Genomic DNA, 23,153 nt, shown 5'->3' on the forward strand with positions numbered 1-23,153 from the left:
TTCTTTATTGTGACAAATTATGATGGAAACAATGTTTTAAAAAAAATGCTGAATAATTTTGAAGGCACTTGATGTCACCCACATAACTATAAAACTCCACTCCACCCACATTTACTTCTAAATGCCTACTGCTTGCAAAATCCCTTTTTTTCAGCTATAAAATGTATGTTTCTTTGCAGGACAAGGATTGTCCTGATTTTCCAGAATACCCGAATTGCTTCGCCTTGCTTTTCTAGTTTCACCATCCAATTATTTCAGATCTACATGAGTGCAAGTTCCACCCTGGCATGGACTGTGGCGATAGGTTGGCACAGGATAATTATTAGACTGGCAAATATTAGTCAATTATTGCATTCTATACATGCAGGCTTTCGCGGGCTACCTGACACATGACACATAGGCCTACAGGCTGTGGCCAATTTATTAACGTGCAATTTGCCAAAATGGCTAATGGAAACACTTCAACCACCACATTTGTATTCGACACTGACCATAGGTTTTTGCAACAACAAAAAAATGTTTCTTAGGTGTGATGTCATTATGCTGCTTTTATCGACACAAGATAGTTAGCCTAAATGGAAACTCACCCTAGCAGGCAATTGTCGCATCTATTTTCTATGCGAGCACTTTCTAAATGTCGACAAGAAAATCACTGGACACCTTAACAGAAACATAGCCAATTGCAGATGTGGCATTCGCCTTTGTTACTGCCGAGGAAGTGGAGGCTATCGAAATTCGACATCTCATACCCGAAGCTGAACACGATCAACATGGTCCAAGGAATTAATATGCTGATGAGGAAATTAGATACCAGCCCAAGCTCTCTAACATTCACAGGAATTGTTCTGTATTTTTGTGATGGGTTTCTCAAAACACAACCAGATAGTGAGTGCATAGGCTACTAGAATGAGAATCGGTGTTTTTTGCATCATGTGAGATATGATGTGTTGTTTGCAATTTCTTCATGGCCTTGCACCTTCCTCATTATTTGTGCTTGTGCAGCATGGAGTTGTAACAGATGTGATTAAACCTAGTCCACAAAGATTCTTACTGTATGGTAATTGATTGAATGGCAGCATCGCTACAGCCGGGAGTGTAATTTCTTTAATTCTCAACCTTTATGTTGCTTTTGTCAGCATGTAAAGAACAGAATTTGATTCAAGCGCATGAAGGATAAAACACTCACTGTACAGAAAAGGAATAATTTACATGTACATCAGTTCACATACTGGGTAAACACTATGGACAGGATTAGACTATGCATGTACATCAGTTCACGTACTGGGTAAACAATATGAACAGGATTAGACTATACATGTACATCAGTTCACGTACTGGGTAAACAATATGAACAGGATTAGACTATACATGTACATCAGTTCACATAAATTACTTGGCAAACAATATGCCAAACAACATGCCAAGCAGTCAAACGCAGTTGGTATTGACCCCGCGACTGGCGTCTGGGATACTTGCTCATTAAGGGCTGGTTTCCCGGCCACAGATTAAGCCTCTAAAATTGCCAGTGTAGAAATCCCCTAAAATAAGCCATGTGTAGCTTACAATATGCATTCAATTTTATTCACACGTAATAGACAATCAACACATTTGCATTTGTTTGGTGACAACAATATTACAGACTGAACAAATAAATTGCAGGATATAACATGGGACACAACGTTACAGTAGCATCTAGTTGGATATTTCATTTATCTTATGTTAGAAATGTGGATCACATGTAGGCCTATGTAATTAGATTGTTAGGATGTAAAGATAAAGATGTATTTATACTCTAAATAGTCATCCACCCAAAAACAGTAAACATGCATTGATAATAACCAATGATAGGTGGCAACATAAAAAAAAATTGAAGAGGCTCATCTCACACAATGCTTTTGTTTCAAATTCAAGTTTCAGTTGCTGAGGAGCAACTGAAGAAATCTTCAGTTGACTGCAGTCGAAGTTCATGACCTTTGATCGTATGATTGCTGTAAAGGTCATGCAGCCGATGTAGTCAGACAATTTTTATGCCCATTATTGCAACACACTTTGAAAGTTGGTGACCATCGTTGGTCACTATCTTGACAAAAGTGAACGCGCCCATCTTCCTATAGATCCTCCCACATGCCTCTTCTGCCAAACCGGGTACCAAAAGAACCCAAAAGATTCTAATTGATTGTAGTTATAGACGTGCCGCATTCAACAAATCAGCAAGTCAGACATTTCAGAGTTTCCTAGTTATGACTAGCATGTGGCGTAACACCTGAAACATCAGAAACGTGAACCTGAACTGATCATTTGAGTAACTGTTTGGGTTTGTTTATGGGTTCTTTTGGTACCGGGTTGGCAGAGGAGGCAGGTGGGAGGATCTATAGGAGGACGGGTTCATTGTAATGCCTGGAATGGAATAATGGAACGGTATCAAACACATCAAATATATAGAAACCACATTACAATGTGGGAGACAGTCCTCCTATAGCTCCTTACACCAGCCTCCACTTCTGTTTGGAGTTATTTTGGGTACCTGATTAGGTTTTTTTGTTATTCTTTTGGGTTCTTTTGGCTATTATTGGGTTATTTTGGGTACTTTTAGGTACTTGTTGGTACTTTTGGGTTGTTTTGGGATGTTTGGGGTGATTAGTAGGACCCAATAGACATATAATTGTTTGGGAAATAGCAACAAAGTCAGTGAAATTACAAATAAGTCCAAGCAATCATGAGGCAGATCAGCTTCAGTTCAGTTGTAAATATTTAGCAACCGACAGCATTATTTAGAAACACATTTTCAAGACACGGAGCACACAACAACTACAGACATATACATGTTTCTTCAATGTTTCATACATAAAATTGCATATGCAACCCCTAACAGTGCTGAGCACCAATACACCTCCAATACATCTAACTCTTTTAAGAAATACGGTTATGGACTGGACTCTTCACAATTGAGACACAAAAATGAATAAGAAATCGATCACATATTACATATAGCTTATACTGTAGGTTATTTTTGATTTATGCATTTATGGAATATAATGTACTGTTATACAGCAAAATGTCAATGATCTAATAGGATTCATTACAATCTTCTTTCTGTTATTGTGCAGACCTTCTGGTTTATGGGAATATTTCTGGCCTCTATTACCGCATAATAGCAGACAGAGATGACATCGTCCAGAGAAGAATAATAAACTAAAACATTTTTAGCAGAGCATTGCCAGGTCCTCTTAACCCTTATTTGTTTCTCTCTCAGATTTTCTCTCCATTGTCTCTGTGCTTTGTGTCCTTGATTTCTTTCTCTCATCATCCACTGTCATTTGGGTCGCTGTTCACAGATGAAGTTGACAAGTCCTAACCCCTCTTTTGTTTTATTCTCTCTGTGCTTCATGTCCTTTAATTCTCCCTACTCTACCTACTGCTTCTCCTACTGCTCCTCCTCCTCCTACTCTTCAGTCATCCCGGTCCCTGGTCTTAGTGGAGCCACAGCTGGGGTAGTCACTCTCCAGCGACATGTTACTTCCCAGCCCACCCATCCTCCTGCGTAACAGGAAGTGTGTCCGTCTTTGCAGTAGCCTCTGCTGCTCCTGCTTCAGTTCCACGTAGGACCGGGAGAACGTATGAAAGATGGAGGTGACTGGGAATGCCATGAGAAGAATCCCGCTCAGGATACTGCTTAGCGCCACCACCTGACCCGGGATGCTCCTCGGAACCATGTCCCCGTAGCCCACCGTTGTCATGGTAATGACAGCCCACCAGTAGGTGGCGGGGATACTGCTGAACTCGTGGGTGGCGGCCATCTCGTTCTCGATGAGGTAGAGCAGCGGGGAGAAGAGGGCAATGGCCACACAGAGGAAGAGGAGGAGCAACCCAAACTCCCGTGTGCAGCGCCGCGCCGTCAGCCCCAGAGTCTGCAGGCCCAACGAGTGGCGGGCTAGTCGCATCACATATAGGATCCTCAGGGCGCGGAGGATACGGAGCACAAGGCCCACCTTATCCAGGTAACTACTTCCCGAGCCCAGCTTCTTCTCCCCCTGGTAGCTGTCCACGACCAGGGTGATGTAGTAGGGCAGGATTGCCACCACGTCTATGAGGTTCAGAGGGCGCCTCAGGAAGGCTAGTTTGTCTCGGTCCTGGATGAAGCGCAGGGTGAATTCTAGGGAGAACCAGCCCACACACACCGTCTCCACAATGAAGATGTTGTAGCACATCTGGGAGCACTTGCCCTAAGAGACACGAGATACTGGTTACCACCTGTGTATAAACATCTAGCACATACAGCAGTGTTCTATACACCAAGCCACAAGGTGTATAGGCTTTTGCTCTGAACTCGTTCTTGACTTTTGGTTGTTGCAAGAGTAGTTTGACACTAGAGGGAGCTATGGTGCTGCCTAAAATAGAAGGTACGTCATTGAGGTATGCCAAATTCTATTCCTCAAATGTCAAATTGTAGACTGCAGGGCATTGAACACAGACTCCATTCATTACAGCCCAAATATTTTATGTTCACAGCTTGTTACCAATATGTTTTATGTTCTCTGTTCTCTGCTCAGACGGTTCTTGCACAGAGTGAGGTGCTGTGAAAGTCTGTGTTGCTTTATTCAGCTACATCAAATATTTTTAAAAATCTATGTACTGAAACAAAAACATAAACAAATTCCTGAAGGTTATGTACTATTTGGGAGATTGTTTCTTAGAAATTGTTTTTCAATTGTGGATATTAAATTATTAACCAATTCAAAGCACATACGGTATGATATAAAGTGGCCTTTGAGTTGATTCTATTTCAGAAGAAAACATGCAGTATTATCACGAAACACTCCCACAGAGTAGGAAACAACTTATAGCAGTGTATCATTTCTACACAGAGTGTACAATAAGCTTGTTCTCAGACAGAACAGCGTTTAGATAGCAAAATACTCTTCTTCAATTGATTCTAACCGTCTAACAATAGAATCTATCAGGGATGCAATTTTGGAATGCTGTGCTCAGGTGCACCATCTAAAGTCCATCACCTCTGGGGTAATGAATTACCTTCTGGGTTACAAAATATGTTCCATGATGGTTACCACCAGATAACGGAGGCTAAAAATGAATTAATTGCTTTTGCTCCTGGAAGTACTCTCCTAGAACTCACAGTGAAACCAGAGAAGTGCAGTGGTGTGTGTGTGTGTGTGTGTGTGTGTCACTCCAATTTTCTTTTTCTCTGGCTACCGAGGCCAAAAAAAGAGGAATTACTGCAGTGATTCAAGTCAGCCATGATCATGAGCATGTATATTCAATTCGAACAAGACTTTTCCAAATTTTTCAGATGTGTTTTCTTTGCAAATTATAGCCCATGCACATAATCCATTATTACTTTAACTTGACAAATGCTCTTTCTGCTTTACATTACAGCTCTGATATTCAAAATGTTTTTTTTTTACAATTTCAAAGTGCAAGTTTTGTTATCAAGTGTCTGGGAAGTGTACAGAGTGTATGACCTGTTGCCCTGTACTGAGGCCTCCTGGTCCTCAAAATTTCCACCTACTTGCTCCTCCTCCTCTCTCATAGCCGGCATGGTACTGATGGACAGGTTGACAGCTGTGATGGTGACAAACAGCACCGACAGACAGGCAAAGATCTTTCCTGGCAGGCCCGAGTGGGGCCGCTCCACCATGTCCCTCAGCTTGTTCATACAATGTCCCATCCGGGTCTCCGTAGCCAGGGCGGTGGAACCCCTTCGGTGCCCGCTGGCCGTGTCCATCATCAGCTCCTCCTCCTCGTCCTCCTGGGCAGCCCGCTCCAACTCGTCACACTCATCCACCCGCTGGATGAGGCGGCGACGGCAGCACCACTCCAGGTTCTCTTCAGGGACCCCCCAGTAGTGCAGCTCCTCCCTGAAGGAGAGGGCACACATCTCCCTGAGGGACCGCAGCTTCCCAGCCCGCAGGAAAGTCAGGATGGTGCGGAAGGCACAAGGCGAGCGGTCGAAGAAGAACTCGTTTTGAGCGATGTCGTAATCATCGCAGACGCACATGATCTCGTCGAAGCTGCTGCAGAGGCGCAGCTGGCCCAGTCGGGACAGGGGGAAGTCCTCCAAGGTGGTCCAGGGTAGTTGATAACGCAGCCCACCCACGTTGATGATGACGTGGAGTTTATGGGTAGCGAAGAGCGAGGTAGCATTGGTGAGGAGGTGGTCTGAGTCCTCGGGAAGTAATTGGGCTCGTTTGTAGTAGGCCCCCTTGAGGGCCTCCTGCTCTGACAGGGGCGGGGGTTGAGGGAGGAGGAGGAGGGAGGCATCAGAGGCACAGCTCAGAGCGCTGTAGTCGTAGTCCGAGCCATCACCTGCCAGCAGCGTCATCTTTACCTATACAGGAACAACCCCTCTACCTCCATCGCTGGTCACATCCCTGTGGTCGACCTTTCTCTGGCACATGCTTACCTTTAGAAGGAGAGGAAAGGACAAACACAAAATTCTATGTATCATTATTTCATAATCTCATATGCAAAGGGTACAGGTACTGGGTAGGACTACATGTGCCACAAAGGAACGTTCGTAGATTGTTCTTTGTTGGATTGTGGGTTCCAGGACCAGGTTGAACTCTTTCCTGATTAAGATCTTTGTGTTCTTTGAGTGTTAAAGCCACCAACTGATCATATTAGACATTAAGTATTGAAAAATACTTTTGCTTGAAATTATGTTTTAAAATGTAGGATGTAGTATACATCAAACTCCAAGTTCTCCTCCACCCCAACCCCAGCAAAAATATTGTGTCTTTTTTTCTGAGGTAAAAGCACTCGAGTTGAAGTCAGACTCTGTCTGCAAAACAAACCGGTGACTCCAGAGTTCACTGTTTTGGTGAGTGACTTTTTCCTAACACTACATCTTTTCATTTAACTGAATTACCGACATAACTTTGGTAGTGTAGCTTGGTAGTTAGCTACAAAATAACGTCTCTACTTTGACTTTTCTGGCTGGTAGCAAATAAAAATTAGCTGGGAAGATAGCTAGCTGCTCGTCCTATGTCCACACAACTCGGTGGACATTTCTCTTTAGTAACTTTATTAACTGTGCTAACTTGTTTTTAGTAGCATTGGTATTCTTGGCATATTTGTTTAATGACTACCCATTATTATTTCTGATGTCAGTCAGTCATCCACAATATCTTGATTAAGATCGAAGATAATGTTGGTTAATGTAATAATGGTAGCTAGCTAGCTAGTTTTCTATGTACTGAACATATGGGGGAATGTACTTGCTAACAGAGAGGAAGAGGCAAAGCATCTTTGTTGCTAGTTAGAATTTTTAATTGACTTTATGTATCCTGCAATTTAATTTAGAAGTTCATTCAAGTGGTCTGTTCATGTCACAGATGAAGTAGGCCTAAATCCTTTGACTTTTAAATAGGATAACATATTTTTCCATTTCAAGGATTACTATGTAATCAGGACAGTCGTGAAGAGGGCACGACAAAGCCTATTCACCCTCAGTAAACTAAAAATATTTGGCATGGGTCCTGAGATCCTCAAAAGGTTCTACAGCTGTATCATCGAGAGCATGTTGGTTGCATCACTGCCTGGTATGGCAATTGCTCGGCCTCTGACCGCAAGGCACTACAGAGGGTAGTGCGTACGGCCCAGTACATCACTGGGGCTAAGCTGCCTACCATCCAGGACCTCTACACCAGGTGGTGTCAGTGGAAGGCCCTAAAAACTGTCAAAGACCCCAGCCACCCCAGTCATAGACTGTTCTCTCTACTACCACATGGCAAGCGGTACCGGAGTGCCAAGTCTAGTACAAAAAGGCTTCTCAACAGTTTTTACCCCCAAGCCATAAGACTCCTGAACAGGTAATCAAATGGCTACCCGGACTATTTGCATTGTGTGCCTCCCCAAACCCTCTTTTACGCTGCTGCTACTCTCTGTTTATCATATCTGCATTGTGTCCCGCCACCCACCACCCGCCAACCCCTCTTTTACCCTACTGATACTCTCTGTTCATCATATATGCATGGTCACTTTAACCATATCTACATGTACATAATTCCACAATCAGCCTGACTAACCGGTGTCTGTATGTAGCCTTGCTACTTTTATGGCCTCGCTACTTTTATAGCCTCGCTACTTTTATAGCCTCGCTACTATATATAGCCTGTCTTTTTACTGTTGTTTTATTTCTTTACTTACCTATTGATCGCCTAATACCTTTTTTGCACTACTGGTTAGAGCCTGTAAGTAAGCATTTCACTGTAAGGTGAAACACACCTGTTGTATTCGGCGCACGTGACAAATAAACTTTGGTTTGATTTGATGTGACCATAATGTACAGTTAACACATAACAGATGTGGAATCATATGAAAAACTAAAAACATTAATAAATCATTGATTCCCTGTCATTTCTCATTATATGTCACTAATAGGCAAAAGCCTCAATAAAATAAACCCTGTTACATGTATTGGTTGATTTTAGATGCTTGAAACGGTTGCTGATTGTGATTGATTTCCCCTGTAATGCACTTAAAAACTCTGTCTAATGGATAGGCAACATATGATTTCACTGTGATGTTGATGCTCGATGGACAACACCTGAAATTATCTGGGGTCTGGTTGTCTAGTGGATGTAATTGTAGTGGATGCCACACATAATGTTGATTCTTTACAGCCGTAGGGCAACCATGTATCATGTAGAGGAGTCATGTAACTATGATAAACACTGGGGTGAGATGATAAATGTACTTGGAACGAAAACACTGGTGAGAACTTGGCAAGACTAATTCATAGCCGAAGGTGATATAGTTACATTTACAGTACATGGGAATCAAGATCTTATAGCAAACTTCTATTTCAGGACTACTGCATAATGACACTGCATACACAGTACACATACTCACACACACACACAGATACAAACACATAGGCAGGTAGACCTAGACTCAGCAATGTGATATCATCATAAAGAGCAGGGTGACTTCCTGCTTACAAAAATGGATTTCTAATCTGCCAAGACTGCCAATATTGGCTCTTCCCAATATGAACATTCCTGCCACCTTGGTTCAACAACATTGGACAAATGTAGTTGTTCTTGATGTCACCCTACTTGTACATCATATGGCGGACCCCAATAACTTTTAGGCAGCTAAGCAGAGGCAACCCCAACCCCAGTACCCAGTTCTGTCACAACAAACTGATCATTATCGTCTAATGATGCAACACTAAACCCACACTGTTGGTCCCTGTTACATAAAGATACCATGCACACATATTTGAACACGTTTACTCATCTAGATGAATTGATATAAACATAGCCAACCATTTTATGTCAGAAAACATCTGCTATCCATTGCGTAACAGTTGCAGTGTAGTTTTTCCAGTGCTGCTTTGATTTTTTCAGCCTATATGGTAGCTATAGCACTTAGGGATGGATTGATTGCATGTGATACTTAACACTTTTTACAATACGATCACCTCTTAGTTATACAGCCGCACTCTCTGCAACTATAAAGAATAGCCTTTTGAAACACTCCAATTTCCATCTTGCTGTGTGTGAAATGACTACCAATCCCACAATACAACACACGTTTTAGCTGTGAATAAAAAACCCATATGACAAAACGCATAAAAATGTATGTATCAGAGTGCGTCACGGTCAATGGGTGGTTATTAGGTGTTTGCACTGTCAGTGCCTCGGGCCAATGATTACTTCTCTGTTTCCCACCTGTCACATTAGAGTGAACCACCCCAAGCGAAGCCAAAGATGATGTAGTACATTGACATTCACCTATTCCTCTCATTTAGCCTGCTTGGTTTCCCATGGGAGCAATCTGTGTTTGGTTTGCCACTGGTTGTTTCTAAAGAACAGAGGGCCCCATCTTAAATAGAAGGGAAAAAGTATCTTAACTTCTTTGGTGTAGGGGGGCAGTATTTTCACGTCCGGATGAAAAGCGTGCCCAGAGTAAACTGCCTGCTACTCAGGCCCAGAGGCTAGGATATGCATATTATTAGTAGATGTGAATAGAAAACACTCTGAAGTTTCTAAAACTGTTTGAATGATGTCTGTGAGTATAACAGAACTCATATGGCAGGCGAAAACCTGTGAAAAGTCCAACCAGGAAGTGGGAAATCTAAGGTTTGTAGTTTTTCAAGTGATTGCCTTTCCAATATACTGTGTCTATGGGGTCAGATTGCACTTCCTAAGGCTTTCACTAGATGTCAATAGTCTTTAGAACATTGTTTCAGGCTTCTACTATGAAAGGGGAGCGAATAAGAACTGTTTGAACCAGTGGTCAGGCTGAAAGCCTTTAGTTTAGTCACACGCGCGGCTGTGAGCCTGAGCTCCGTTCCCTTTCATTTCTAATGACAAAGGAATTGTCCGGTTGGAATATTATTGAAGATTTTTGATAAAAACATCCTAAATATTGATTCTATACATCGTTTGACATGTTTCTACAAACTGTAATGGAACTTTTTTGACTTTTCGTCTGGACTTAGTCCCCGCGCCTTGTGCACTTGGATTACTGGACTAAACGCGCAAACAAAAAGGAGGTATTTGGACATAAAGATGAACTTTATCGAACAAAACAAAAGTGTGTTGTCTAACATTGAGACCTGGGAGTGCCATCACATGAAGATCATCAAAGGTAAGTGATTAATTTTAACGCAATTTCTGACTTTTGTGACACCTCTCCTTTGTTGGAAAATGGCTGTATGGTTTTCCTTTGCTAGACGCTGACCTAATATAATCGCATGGTGTGCTTTTTCCATAATGGCTTTTTGAAATCTGACACAGCGGTTGCATTAAGGAGAAGTTTATCTTAAATCGTATGTTAAACACTTGTATCTTAGATCAATGTTTATGATGAGTATTTCTGTAATTTGATGTGGCTCTCTGCACTTTCACCAGATGTTTGTTTGAGACAATACATTTCTGAAAATAATGCGCCAATGTAAACTGAGATTATTTGATATAAATATGAACTTTATCGAACAAAACATACGTGTATTGTGTAACATGAAGTCCTATGAGTGCCATCTGATGAAGATCATCAAAGGTTAGTGATTAATTTATTTGCTATTCCTGACTTTTGTGAGCCCTCTCCTTGGCTGGAAAATGGCTGTATGGTTTTCTGTGACTAGATGCTAACCTAACATAATCGCATGGTGTGCTTTCGTAGTAAAGCCTTTTTGAAATCGGACACTGTGTTTGGATTTACAAGAAGTTTATCTTTAAAATGGTGTATATTACTTGTATGTTTGAGGATTTTTTATGATGGGATTTCTGTTTTGAATTTGGCACCCTGCAATTTCACTGGCTGTTGTCGAGGTGGGACGGGACGCTAGCATCCCACTTGTACCAGAGAGGTTAATAATACTAATAATAATGCACTTAATATGTATAGTGCTTTTCATTACAGTGTTGTCTTAAAGTTCTATATAGGCAAAAATATAAATAATTATAATAAAATACAATATGCAGTACATGTGGCACCGTGAGAGACATGGGCATAGATGTGGCTGAAGGATGCCCAGTTCAGCACCATGAACAGAGCCAGCCACCTCAGCACAGGAGACAGGTGTGCTCACTTCAGCACCATGGGCAGCGGCCCTGGCTGCAGCATAGTGGTCAGCAGCACTGTGGAAAGCTGCACTGCCTTCGGCTCTGCTCATCCAACACACCTGTGCAGGATTACTAATCAGCACACCTGCAAGGCATTCCCTAATCAACTGACTGGCACAAGAGTGCAGGCTGGACCTCACTCAAGTGAAGCAGTTAGGAAACTTTGTGGAGTAAAACTACAGAGACACTAAAAAGCTTAGCAAGTAATATCTGTCAAACTAAAAGCTAAAGTAAAAGCGTCACAACTCTTTTGTTGTGTGTTTACTCACTGCCGCTTGTGTAGTTGGGCACACCCCACTCTTCCTGACAATAAACATTCTATGTTTTGAATCAAGGCAGGAAGTGGCAATAATATGTCCTAAAGGGACTTTCCAGATGAGGACTATATGAATGACAGTATGTAGAAATGTGTTTTAAGGCTGTTTTAAAAGTTCTGATTGATTGAGCATCTCTCAGATGGCTCGGTCCCCCATAGTACGGAGACGTGTCGAATTGAAGCAGTAGGGAGTTGCTGAGAGTCCGAGGTGGCTCATTGATAGAAATGAGGTCACTGATGTAGGTAGGCCTCAATCCATTCAAGGCTTTAAAACACTACGAGGATTATTTTAAAGTTAATCGTATAGTTGACCGGAAACCAGGGGAGTTCAGCAAGGATGGGATTGTTGATTAATCCCTCTGGATAAGAGGGTCTGATAGATGACTCAAATGGAAATGAAAAGTGTACATCTGGATATGTACAAGATGGGGTGAGGAGAAACATTTCGGTCACAATGAACAGCAGCTTGAATCTGCTCAACCACTTGAACAAACTATACAGGCCACTTTTGTGATGGCCAATGACACTGCAGTTATTCTCAACAGCATTCTGTATCTTGATGGAGTACTCAAAACATATCACCAATGGTGTGATAAATAGGCCATTTTAGTTTCAACAAACAGTGTCCTATCTGCTTACAAAATCCTAAATATCCAGTAAAACGAAATGGCCATTAAATTGGCTCATTTATTGATGCTCCAAGGATATTATACTGATAGATACCAATCTGGAAGAAACATTATTGTGAGACATTATTAAAACCCTTTCCACTTCTTTGCCCAAAGACAGTAAAAAGAACACTCCACTCTAAATTGCAGAACAATTATGTCTTCTTCATGCTCCAAAGATAAAATGATCAAATAAATCATCTTAAATTCCTCTCCTCTTCTTCGCCCAAAGACATGGATGGCAAAGACCGGACAGATAAAACCCTTCAATCGCTCTGGCACCGTTTGTTTTCTCTCTGGGGCCTGTAGTAACAGGTGGTCCCGTTTCCAGTCACACCCGTGAAATAGTTGTTTCAGAACTCTACTGTGCCTTTAGACACCTCCTTGAGGGAGAGCTGTATCTCCCAGAAATCTCTGAGGAAGAGATGAAACAACACGGAGCCAGATAATGTTTCTGTCTCCACCAGATCGCCTAAGGTCTGGCCCTCTGTCGATGGGCCTCTCCGTGCCGGTGCTATGCCGTGCTGTCTATCGCAGCTTTGCCAAAGGGCATGTTCTCTCCAGATTGCTTGTGAGTCACTGGCCTGGGCTGTGATTCTTTCTATCTGCAGAGCTCATGCGTCTCCAACTGTGCTTCGAGAAACTGACACTAACTGTCTTTGAAAAGCACTACCAGATTACACAGGACACTTCAAGGGTCTGAGAAAGGCTATTACTGAAATGTTAAGAGTTGTCTGTGGCTTCGAAATGTAACAGAAATACAGCAGATTTCCTACAGCGCCATGAGAATCTGACTTAAACTGCTTTGGAAATGTAGTGATAAACTCACTTCAAGGGTCTGAGAAAGGCTATAACTGAGATCCTGGAGTCGTGTCGTTCACGGCTTGGTAATGGACCAAATATAAAGTTGATCAGGGGTGATCCTTATTTGGTGATATTTTCTCAATTCTGGCACACTTTAAATAAACATTGAAGTTTGTGTTAGCTTTCAGAGGCCATTGGTTTGGTCATGAGTAAAATATGTTTTGTTTTCAGATAAGTCTGTGTAAAAACAAGTACATTATAGTTGACTAATTATACAATGCTTAAATTCATCTTATCGAGTCCTTTTTGATCTATACAATTATATGTTAAGTTTAAATCCAATGTCCACATTTTGCTAATCTCTTATAAGTCAAATATTTACAATTCAATACAGAATCAAGGTCTATGAAATTCAAAACTCAGGTTGAATTTGAATATGCAAATCATATACAGTGACAGTCAAAAGTTTGGACACACCTACTCATTCCAGGGTTTTTCTTTATTTTTACTATTTTCTACATAGCAGAATAATAGTGAAGACATCACAACTATGAAATAACACATATGGAATCATGTAGTAACCAAAAAAGTGTTAAACAAATCATTTGAGATTCTATTTGAGATTCTTCAAAGTAGCCAGCCTTTGCCTTGATGACAGCTTTGCACACTCTTGGCATTCTCTCAACCAGCCTCATGAAGTAGTCACCTTAAATGCATTACAATTAAACAGGTGTGCCTTGTTAAAAGTTAATTTGTGGAATTTATTTCCTTCATATTGCTTTTGAGACAATCACTTGTGTTGTGTCAAGGTAGGTTTGGTATACAGAAGATAGCCCTATTTGGCAAAAGACCAAGTCCATATTATGGCAAGAACAGCTCAAATAAGTAAAGAGAAACAACAGTCCATCATTACTTTAAGACATGAATGTCAGTCAATCTGTAACATTTCAAGAATTTTGAACGTTTCTTGTGCAGTCGCAAAAACCATCACGCGCAATGATGAAACTGGCTCCCATGAGGACCGCTACAGGAAAGGAAGACCCAGAGTTACCTCTGCTGCAGAGGATAAGTTAACTAGAGTTAACAGCCTCAGAAATTGCAGCCCAAATAAATGTTTCACAGAGTTCAAGTAACAGACACATCTCAACATCAACTGTTCAGAGGAGACTGTGTGAATCAGGCCTTCATGGTCGAATTGCTGCAAAGAAACCACTACTAAAGGACACCAATAATAAGAAGAGACTTGCTTGGGCCAAGAAACTTGAGCAACGGATATTAGACCGGTGGAAATCTGTCCTTTGGTCTGATAAGTCCAAATTCGAGATGTTGGGTTCCAGCCGCCGTGTCTTTGTGAGATGCAGAGTATGTGAACGGATGATCTCTGCATGTGTGGTTCCCACTGTGAAGCATGGAGAAGGAGGTTTGATGGTGTGGGGTGCTTGGCTGGTGACACTGTCAGTGATTTATTTAGAATTCAAGGCACACTTAACCAGCATGGCTACCACAGCATTCTGCAGCAAACAGAGTTTTAGTTATATAGTAAGCATAATCAAACTGCCTTACTGTGTTTGAACTGTGCTAAAAGAATCTGGTTTGCATTTGGTGGGAATATCATTTGTTTTTCAACAGGACAATAACCCAACACACCTCCAGGCTGTGTAAGGGCAATTTGACCAAAAAGGAGAGTGATGGAGTTCTGCATCAGATGACCTGGCCTACATAATCACCCGACCTCAACCCAATTGAGATGGTTTGGGATGAGTTGGACTGCAGAGTGAAGGAAAAACAGCCAACAAGTGCTCAGCATATGTGGGAACTCCTTCAAGACTTTTGGAAAAACATTCCAGGTGAAGCTGGTTGAGAGAATGCCGAGAGTGTGCAAAGCTGTCATCAAAGTAAAGGTTGGCTACTTTGAAGAATCTAAATCTTTTGATTTGTTTAACACTTTGTTTAATGTTGGTTACTACATGATTCCGTATGTGTTATTTCATAGTTTTGATGTCTTCACTATTATTATACAATGTAGAAAATGTAAAAAATTAAGAAAACCTTTGAATGATTAGGTGTGTTCAAACTTTGAGTGGTGCTGTATATTTCTTTAGTAATATCGTTCGTTACTTTTATTCATTTTGTATTCTCTGTCATTATTTAATAATCCTGTCTATGTGGTGTGAGTAGAGTGATAACTATTTTTCACCCTCTACTACAGACTTTGCCAAAATTGATCAAAACAAGTCTGCCTGGAGGACTGGGTCCCTGTTTTTCTAATGGCTTGTGTGCTCTCCTCTCCTGGGAGGACTATCCTTCCCATGAACCCCGTAACAGTGTCTACCTACTGTCGACCGAAAACCATTTGTTTTTGACCCCGATCTCAAATGTGTGGTGCAAGTAGGCTATTCAAGATGACAACAGTATACAGCCTGGCCTGGAGTCTTACAGTCTCCTCTAATGACCATTCAGACCACATAATGACCATCTGAACAACATTGTTTTCCTTTAGAAACCCATCTAACTTAATGAACTCGAAGTGGGTAGTGTTGAAATGGACTTCTGACCACAGAAATACTGAGCCAATACTCTGTCTCTGTTTCTCTTGCTCGCTCTCTCCCTCTCTGTTTTCAAATCTGTTTTTTTATGCAGGCAAGATTCAATGCCTGGAGCAAACCTTACATTGTAAGACCTATGCCAACAGAAACTCCGGCAGGAATTGCAGAATAGAAAAAAAGACCCTTTTCTGATGTAAGTGGGTGGATTTAATAAATACGGACTACATTGGAACAAGAAATATCTCAAGGGATGTAATTGCCTTGCTAGCCCTCACCGTGGTCCACAATATCCAAATGTGATTTACTTTAATCCACACCATACTTGAACACTTTTACTTTATATCTTTCATATAACCAACAGTTGGTTTCATACAGTATATCGTATATTTTACATACTGTACTACCATCTTTATCTTTCCTGTCGCTCTTACTTTAAAAGAAAATCCTGGGGCCTCCCGGGTGGCTGCAGCGCAGCGCTAGCTGTGCCACCAGAGACTCTGGGTTTGCGCCCAGGCTCTGTCGCAGCCAGCCACGACCGGGAGGTCCGTGGGGCGACGCACAATTGGCCTAGCGTCGTCCGGGTTAGGGAGGGTTTGGCTGGTAGGGATATCCTTGTCTCATCGCACACCAGCGACTCCTGTGGCGGGCCGGGTGCAGTGCGCGCTAACCAAGGTCGCCAGGTGCACGGCGTTTCCTCCGACACATTGGTGCGGCTGGCTTCCGGGTTGGAGGCTCGCTGTGTTAAGAAGCAGTGCGGCTTGGTTGGGTTGTGTTGTGTTTCGGAGGACTCATGGCTTTCGACCTTCGTCTCTCCCGAGCCAGTACGGGAGTTGTAGCGATGAGAAAATATAGTAATTACTAACAACAATTGGATGCCACAAAATTGGGGAGAAAAGTATTTTTTTAAAGGAAAATCCTTTATGCCATCTTTCTAATTTATGTGTGTAGTGGAGAACCTTTCGACGCCAGCCTATGGAGATGTCCTTTCTTGCAGTTGCAGTTGTCTTTCCTTCGGTAGATTCTTTCCACTCTCAGCAAATGTCAGGCCGCTAATGGGAATTATCGAACTTTTACCATTTTCTCCATTAATCTTAGTGTTCCGTCCTTGTCCTTCTTCGTGCCCTCTGGACTACCCAGACAGAAACTGAGAAGACACTGCCAATTCCTCCTTTTCTGCCTGGCTGCTCCATATTATGCCTCATCACTCCTCCTCATCCCCTTAAGCCACCACACCGTGACTGACAATATTTCGGGTAGCACCCAAATGCTCACCCTCAACCCTTCACCTTCCACCCTCCACCTTAACGTAACCTCCATATTCTTCTTTCTGAAGTGTCTTGACTTACTACGGCACTGGTTTGGAATAGAGAGTAGTTTTCCCTGTCATATTTAAGTGATCATTAGGCTACAGAACTGGAAACATAATTGGCTAATGGACAACACTTGGGGAATTCTGCTCACAATCTACTGTATCTTTCTGCCCAAGGAACTTAGATTTTCTTGTAAATTGTAGAGAGTACCTCTCAATCTTCATAATTTAGATTAATTATGCCCGTAAAAGGACATTTGTAAAGCAAAATGTAGTTTCTATCTAGCTATATGAGGTAAGTATTCTTATCTTGTTCTCATGGGTTTGGTTCTTATGCATATGGTTTCTTTCTTGCCCATCCACATTTTCTGTGATCTCTTTGTTTGATATCACACTCTCTGAGTTGGAAAGTAAACTCACAGATGGAACAGAACACAACTTTAGATTGCGTAATGATTACGCAAGATCTCAGCTGTGAGACTGTGTGCATTACATAACCACACATTAGTATCCTGTTATAGTACTGTCCATACCTGTCTCGGACGGCGCAGGGTATGCATGTTTAATTAAGGTTCAATTGACCCTAGTCCTGCTCTTCACCGATAAAAGAGTCCCAGTAGGGATGTGCACAGACAGACAGTCTGATGTTTGATGTTCATGAAGAGAGCTGCCTGCCCTGTCTGTCCTGTCACTGCAGGGACAGAGTGTTTGAAGGGATTGCTCTGAGTGGCTACGAGACCAAACCAGACCCCACTACAGGCCTCATTGGGATGGTCTGGCAGGGAGGACATTGAATGACAGATAAAAGAGAGATGGGGGGATGAGAGATGGATCGTTTTGGACTAAAAATGAGAAAAAAACAACATCCAGTCTTTCTGGAAGCCCTTATTAGATTTGTGTCAGCCTGAACAGAGAGGAGAAACTACTTTAGTTGATGGGATGGATTAACAGATCTGGGCTCTAGGAAATTACAACAGGGGACAAAGTTGTTTTGTGTGGAGTTGAGTGAAGGCTAGTATTTTCTGCAGTGGTAGCAAATAGAATGGTAGTGAGTCAAAGGGAAAAGTTGTTTTGTGTGGTGTTGAGTGAAGACTGGTACTTTCACCAGTGGTACTGGTAGCCAATATGATCGTTTTGATAGAATGGTTAGTGACTCAAAAAGATGGACAGTAGGTTCCTCTGTCAATTATAATCTGCTGTCAGCAAGGATTTGTACGTAACATGTTATTGTAGAAAAGGAGATGTCTAATGCTGTTTAATGTTTAATGTCTAAATGTCTAATGCTGTTTAAATGCACATCATTTTTTATGTAAGCTTCTGTCTGTCTGCTTACTGTTCAGCCAGTGTTGGTTTGCCCAAATTACTCAGACCCAAAATATCTAAATCATTCTAGATGGGAGATTTGTACTGTACATCAATTGCTATTGAATATTTAATGCTGGAACTAGCCAACGTTTTAAGGCACTCAACTCAAGTTATGTGAAAATGGGGGGAAAGTGAAGTGTTTTGCTCTCCAATCACACACCACCTATCCCAGCCTAATTTGTGTCGACAGTTAGCCCTGACCAGAGAGCAGAAAGGGCTCTGTAGACTATTTTCCTCAGGTGCATTGACAATGTAAGTTAATTAATGCCGTTAAAATGGCGACTCTGCGGTCTGATCTAATGACATGCAAGGACATGTCGCTCAGGTCCTCCACTTCTAAAGACATCTGGGAATAAACAGATGATATTTACTCTGGCACTAGCCCAGTCGGAGTGGAATGGGGGAGCATGACTGCCAGAGATGTAAATACAAGAAAGTCATTAGTTCATCTCATTCCAATCGGAATGACCTTGCAGAGTGGGTGAAATAGATCTATGGATTACACAACATACATCATAAAGGGGTCTGAAGAAATAACTTGCATTCTGTGCACGATTGCATTTGAGGAAAACCAAGGTCAGATTATTGGTAGTATCACAATTGATTAATGACCCTCTTACATATGTGATCCAACAACAGTGGCGCTAGTAAATCAACGCAGCTCATAGTGCTTCCCTTCTTAGGTCTGGTATTGCTCCTAATTTGCCATGAATCAATTTCCAGTAGTGGCTTTCAGAGATGTAATCAAGGTTTTGAGCATTGCTTCCTTCGTGTTGCCGGTTGCAACTAAATATAGAAAATCTGTGTAGGGGTTTACAGTGTAGAGCAGAAATATGTTAGGTACTGTATGTAGAGTGTGGAAATGCCTAAAGCAGCCAAAAGTCTCTTAGCTCCTTATGCATAGACTCGACATCCATGTAGTCAGACTGATATAGCTATCAATGTCTGTCTAACTTGTGTCTCCAAGCCCTGAATACATTAATGTAGCGGGTCTCTACACTTACAACCAAATATGGGGAACTGTGGGCAAGGAGTATGATAAAACATTGTTATGAGTTTTTGACTCCAAAAACATATATTATATTGAGTGACCTATCTGTCAATCAATAGTATTCACTCTCTAATGTTTAATACTTCTGTCAGACTGTGAAATTACTAGGTACCAATAATGCTGGAACCATTGTGTCTTGTGAAGCACGGCGTTACTCTGGACACTGACCTCTCTTTTGACGAACATATCAAGACTGTTTCAAGGACAGCTATTTTCCCATCTATGTAACATTGCAAAAATCAGAAACTTTCTGTCCAAAAATGATGCAGAAAAATGTATCAATGCTTTTGTTACTTCTAGGTTAGACTACTGCAATGCTCTACTTTCCGGCTACCCGAATAAAGCACTAAATAAACTTCAGTTAGTGCTTAATACAGCTGCTAGAATCCTGACTAGAACCATAACATTTGATCATATTACTCCAGTGCTAGCCTCCCTACACTGGCTTCCTGTCAAGGCAAGGACTGATTTCAAGGTTTTACTGCTAACCTACAAAGCATTACATGGGCTTGCTCCTACCTATCTCTCTGATTTGGTCCTGCCGTACATGCCTACACGTACGCTACGGTCACAAGACGCAGGCCTCCTAATTGTCCCTAGAATTTCTAAGCAAACAGCTGGAGGCAGGGCTTTCTCCTATAGAGCTCCATTTTTATGGAATGGTCTGCCTACCCGTGTGAGAGACGCAAACTCGGTCTCAACCTTTAAGTCTTTACTGAAGACTCATCTCTTCAGTGGGTCATATGATTGAGTGTAGTCTAGTCCAGGAGTGTGAAGGTGAACGGAAAGGCTCTGGCTGTCTCTGCCTGGCCGGTTCCCCTCTTTCCACCGGGGATTCTCTGCCTCTAACCCTATTACAGGGGCTGAGTCACTGGCTTACTGGTGCTCTTTCATGCCATCCCTAGGAGGGGTGCGTCACTTGAGTGGGTTGAGTCACTGGTGTGATCTTCCTGTCTTGGTTGGCGCTCCCCCTTGGGTTGTGCCGTGGCGGAGATCTTTGTGGGCTATACTCGGCCTTGTCTCAGGATGGTAAGTTGGTGGTTGAAGATATCCCTATAGTGGTGTGGGGGCTGTGTTTTGGCAAAGTGGGTGGGGTTATGTCCTTCCTGTTTGGCCCTGTCCGGGGGTATCATCAGATGGGGCCACAGTGTCTCCTGACCCCTCCTGTCTCAGCCTCCAGTATTTATGCTGCAGTAGTTTATGTGTCGGGGGGCTAGGGTCAGTTTGTTATATCTGCAGTACTTCTCCTGTCTTATCCGGTGTCCTGTGTGAATTTAAGTATGCTCTCTCTAATTCTCTCTTTCTCTCTTTCTTTCTCTCTCTCGGAGGACCTGAGCCGTAGGACCTTGTCTCAGTGGCCAGACCTGGCATGATGACTCCTTGCTGTCCCCAGTCCACCTGGCCGTGCTGCTGCTCCAGTTTCAACTGTTCTGCCTGCGGCTATGGAACCCTGACCTGTTCACCGGACGTGCTACCTGTCCCAGACCTATTATTTGACCCTGCTGGTCAGTTATGAACATTTGAACATCTTGGCCATGTCCTGTTATAATCTCCACCCGGCACAGCCAGAAGAGGACTGGCCACCCCTCATAGCCTGGTTCCTCTTTAGGTTTCTTCCTAGGTTTTGGCCTTTCTAGGGAGTTTTTCCTAGCCAACGTGCTTCAACGCCTGCATTGCTTGCTGTTTGGGTTTTTAGGCTGGGTTTCTGTACAGCACTTTGAGATATTAGCTGATGTAAGAAGGGCTATATAAATAATTCTGATTTTATTTTGATTTGAAGCTTAAAGTCTTTTTGCCCCTTTTGAATAGAACATGTACTATATTTTCTGTATGTTGCTCGGATGCTACAGCTACGGAAGTTCAACAAAATCTGGCAAATATATATTTTTTTAAAGTGACTTACCATGTACCATATGTAGTAATTCGGCCACTCTATTCCCATGTAGTGATCTACGGTATGCTAATCATAGTCATCTGTCAGAGACATGGAGATGGAGCGATAACATTATAATAAATGAACAGATGGGACCCATTGGATACAATCAGAGTGGACAGTAGCTAAAATGTTCATGGCCCTGGAAGAATAGTATATCATTCATATTAAATTCAAAAACCTGAGGGGAAATGTAAACTTGCAGTATATACGTAGCTACTGTACATGTGAAAATATCAATGTGTGCAAGAGTATCATTATAAAAACGTCATAATTCTGTCATCTGAATTACATCACATTCAGATGACAGAATTATGACGTTTTTATAATGATACTCTTGCACACATTGATATTTTCACATGGTTGACTCATTTTTTCCAACTAACTGTTGCTGAATATAAAAACATGCTCGTTAGATAAACATGATCATAATCATGACAACTGTGGGGGTGATTAGTACATTAGCAATTCTAATATTACACCACTCAATGGTTTATCATGTGTTACACTGAAAGTTACAACAAATGACAGCCCCTAAAATGTTGATAGGGTGGTCAGCATCAACAGATGCACACTTACTGAAGTCTTGGTGAATACTGACAGCACTTAGTTGATACCGCCATGCATTTTACTGTTACATGAGCTGTCAAAAGGGATTGATATACGGTACAGTATGTGTATTAACATCCTCTGAGATGAGGTAAATAAGAACAAATATGATGAAATACTCACTGTGGTTGCGTATCAGTTCTTCCCACAGCTGTGAGTTTTAGTTCGTACAAAGTGATCAGAAATACAAGAAAACCTGAAGTCCTAACGGTTGCTGTCGCTTCTGCATCGAACACCAACTCTGCTCTCTCTGCGCACAGGAACAAGGCTTATAGAGTACTAGCAGGCTATTTGATGATCATGAGCAACAGGCTATAGGCTCCCCCTTCCTCTCTACATCAACAGCTAGTCTCGCAGCTCTGACATCACAGGTGGGATGTGCTATTCTGCCATTATTCTGAGAGCTTTTCACAGAAATCCACAGCAACCAGCATCTAGCTGGTGTGCATGGCGGAGGGTTCCACCTTCGAAAGAGGAATAATCACTCATGTGGACAGTTTATATTTATACAGCTCGGGGCGGCCGGTATCCTAGTGGTTAGAGCGTTGGACTAGCAACCGTGAAGGTTGCAAGATCGAATCCCTGAGCTGAAAAGGTACAAATATTTTGTTCTGCCCCTGAACAAGACAGTTAACCCACTGTTCCTAGGCTGTCATTGAAAATAAGAATTTTGTTCTAAACTGACTTGCCTAGTTAAATAAAGATATATATATATATATCACCCCCACAGTTGCCATGATTATGATCATGTTTATCTAACGAGCATGTTTTTATATTCAGCAACAGTTAGTTTGACAAAATTAGTCAACCATGTGAAAATATCAATGTGTGCAAGAGTATCATTATAAAAACGTCATAATTCTGTCATCTGAATGTGATGTAATTCAGATGACAGAATTATGACGTTTTTATAATGATACTCTTGCACACATTGATATTTTCACATGTACAGTAGCTA

General features: G+C 41.9%; 1 protein-coding gene across 1 annotated transcript; it reads right to left on the reverse strand.

Moving 5' to 3' along the window:
• Positions 1-1,095: 1,095 nt before the first annotated feature.
• LOC139367611 (voltage-gated potassium channel regulatory subunit KCNG1-like) lies at positions 1,096-22,504 on the reverse strand. The gene is made up of 4 exons (XM_071105876.1): positions 22,319-22,504; positions 21,557-21,627; positions 5,528-6,421; positions 1,096-4,223 (listed from the first exon to the last, which is right to left on the reverse strand). Exons 3-4 carry the CDS (start codon positions 6,338-6,340, stop codon positions 3,450-3,452), a joined length of 1,587 nt encoding a protein of 528 aa, XP_070961977.1. The 5' UTR covers positions 6,341-6,421; positions 21,557-21,627; positions 22,319-22,504; the 3' UTR covers positions 1,096-3,449.
• Positions 22,505-23,153: the final 649 nt, after the last annotated feature.

This window comes from Oncorhynchus clarkii, chromosome 16 (genome assembly GCF_045791955.1).
Source record: "Oncorhynchus clarkii lewisi isolate Uvic-CL-2024 chromosome 16, UVic_Ocla_1.0, whole genome shotgun sequence".
In the NCBI taxonomy this organism is placed as follows: Eukaryota; Metazoa; Chordata; class Actinopteri; order Salmoniformes; family Salmonidae; genus Oncorhynchus; species Oncorhynchus clarkii.

Bases quoted from the DNA above. Each gene is read 5' to 3' on its own strand.
- LOC139367611 (XM_071105876.1), bottom strand. From the start codon at position 6,340: ATGACGCTGCTGGCAGGTGATGGCTCGGACTACGACTACAGCGCTCTG. The intron at 4,224-5,527 runs GTAGGTGGAAAT...CGTGTCTCTTAG, and splicing joins TGAGAGAGGAGGAGGAGCAA to GGCAAGTGCTCCCAGATGTG.